The 2,411-nt window shown below is 41.6% G+C and overlaps 1 protein-coding gene across 1 annotated transcript in view; it reads right to left on the bottom strand.

The window, feature by feature from the left end:
• Window positions 1-2,411, bottom strand: part of KALRN (kalirin RhoGEF kinase) — a 789,193-nt gene that overhangs the window by 389,174 nt on the left and 397,608 nt on the right. The window contains exon 10 of the mRNA XM_023728788.1: window positions 24-146. Within this exon, the coding sequence (XP_023584556.1) occupies window positions 24-146 (123 nt within the window). The remainder of the gene's footprint in view (window positions 1-23; window positions 147-2,411) is intronic.

Consider the following 2,411-nt stretch of genomic DNA (forward strand, 5'->3'; position numbering starts at 1 on the left):
CACACACACACACAGCTTCTCACCTGAGCCACCTCTTCAAAGTCATCATGCCTCTTCTGCAGGGCCCGGGCTCGATGCAGGGACTTCCCAACCCCAGTGTGTTTGCTGAGAAAGGCCTCACCATGGTTTTCAATCCAGTCCAATACCTAGTCAGAGAAGGAAGACAGAAACAATGACTTCCTGGCAGATGGAAGGACTTTGGAGCCTCTATGGCAATACATGTGACTGCTAGAATCCTACCCCCATCCCAATCAAAAAGTAGCAGTCCCAGCAGAAATGGGATATGAATACATGGGATTTCATTACTGTCATTGGCAATATAATAGTCTTTGTTGTTAAGTGCCATTGAGTCAGTTTGACTCATAGCAACCCTGCATATAAGAGAACGAAACACTGCCCAGTCCTGCACCATCCTCACAATGTTGCTATGTCTGAGCCCATTGTTGCCACCACTGTATCAATCCATATATAAGGGTCTTCCTCAATCCATCTCGTTAAGTGTCTTACCTTTAATTAAATTCATCTTCTTTGATCTCTAGAATATCCCCCCCCCACTACTATTTCACATTTTGTAGTCTCAATTAGTCCATCATTCTTAACAAGCTACACAGGCCATCAGGCACTACCTATACCCAATCACATACAGACAGACACATCGGCAGGAAATCAGGCAGAGTCAGGTCAGGGCAGTTCCTTAGCCCTTTACCACTCTTCCTTCACAGCCATGGCTACCAGTCATGAGGCTCCTGTCTCTTTGTGCTCCTGAGACTCCTTTCCCAATCTCAAAAGTAAATTCCAGAGTAGTCAATCCCCAAACAGATGCTTAAGATGGCTGGTTACTTGGACAACAACCCCCTAAGGTTCTTTCCACCTCTCTCCTTCAGTCAACACGAACCAACCAACCAAATAAATTAAGACCTTTAGCATCCTAAGGCCCTTAGTGTCTGTGAGTTTCCTGGGAAGCAGGGGAAACTTGCTGTTCTTTCAGGCTTAAGACTGAGTGATTTATTCTCAAGACATTTTTCCAGGGCTTCCAACTGGTTATTTTTGGTTTGCGATCCCCAGGTGATTCTTATGTATACATAAGAATGTATATGTATATGTATACGTATATGTATACATACCGGGGTTCTTGTTAAACTGTAGATTCTGATTCAGTAAAACTGGGATGGAAATGCAAATTCTCAGCAGGGGTTGAACCAAAAATAACTGGTTCAAAGGCCTGCATTTTTGTGTTTAGAAGCTGGAACAGAGGTGGCTGGAGCATAAAAGAGATGAGTGAGGGGATGCTGAGGAGGTAGGAAAATACATGGTCCTGAGGGACACTTGAGAAGGGGAGTAGAAACTTTGAAATGCAGGGAGGATCAAAGCCTTTCATGTTTGTTTTGCATTCACCCAGACGGCCTAACAAAAATGTGTGCATCTCAGAGAGAAGGGGAGCAGTTCATCTTCTGGATGCTAAACAGTTGGTGCTCAATAAATAAGGTGGCCACAATTAGATCAGAGTTATGGTGTAGACACACCTGTTACAGATCCTGGCCAAGACTCAGCCAAGCCTATTTAACTCATGCTACACTAAACATTAACTAAACACTTAACTGACGATGTACTAGCCTTCTCAGATGTCAGAAGGACCTTTTTGGAAAATGATTTAGATGAACTCGGTCTATTTAAAAGGATGCTTTAGTCCATTGCTCTGTATCTTCCATACACTACCCTGTGGCAAGCAGAGGTAGAGCAAATCCTTCCATGGACTATGGGCATGGGAGCTCTGGCTCTACAGAATCCAGCCTTTGGCTTCATTTCCTGACATTTGGGATAAATTTATGCCTGCAGTTATGCAAAATATGGAAGCTTTCAAGTTTCCAGTGACAGTAATCATAAAGCCCACACCAAGATGGTATTAGTTCAAAGAAATGCATATATGAATATAAAAATGAGGTTTAACAGATATCTACTTAACCATGCTGGAAAGTCAGAAAATTGCTCATTAAAATGAAGGAAAAGATTTTTTTTAAAATGACTGTTTATCTAAACTTTAGGTATGGAGATTTTAAACACCTCATATAATAAATTCTGGCGCTATATATATATATCGTCATGAGTTGCTTAACACCCACGATACGTTCTTTGAATAGGATGCTATGTAATTTGGACACTGTGTGAACATGCCTAAATTGTGAGCAATTGCATTAGTAGCTTCACTGATTTTCAATCTTTTTTTTTTTTTAAAAATTGTGCTTTAAGTGAAAGTTTATAGTTCAAGTTAGTTTCTCCTACAAAACTTTATACACACTTTGTTATGTGACCCTAGTTGCTCTCCCTATAACGTGACAGCACACTCCTCCTTTCCACCCCTGATTTCCCGTGACCATTCAACCAGCTCCTGTCCCTTTCTGCCTTCTCATCTC

This window comes from Trichechus manatus, unplaced genomic scaffold (genome assembly GCF_000243295.1).
Source record: "Trichechus manatus latirostris isolate Lorelei unplaced genomic scaffold, TriManLat1.0 scaffold00026, whole genome shotgun sequence".
Taxonomy (NCBI): Eukaryota; Metazoa; Chordata; class Mammalia; order Sirenia; family Trichechidae; genus Trichechus; species Trichechus manatus.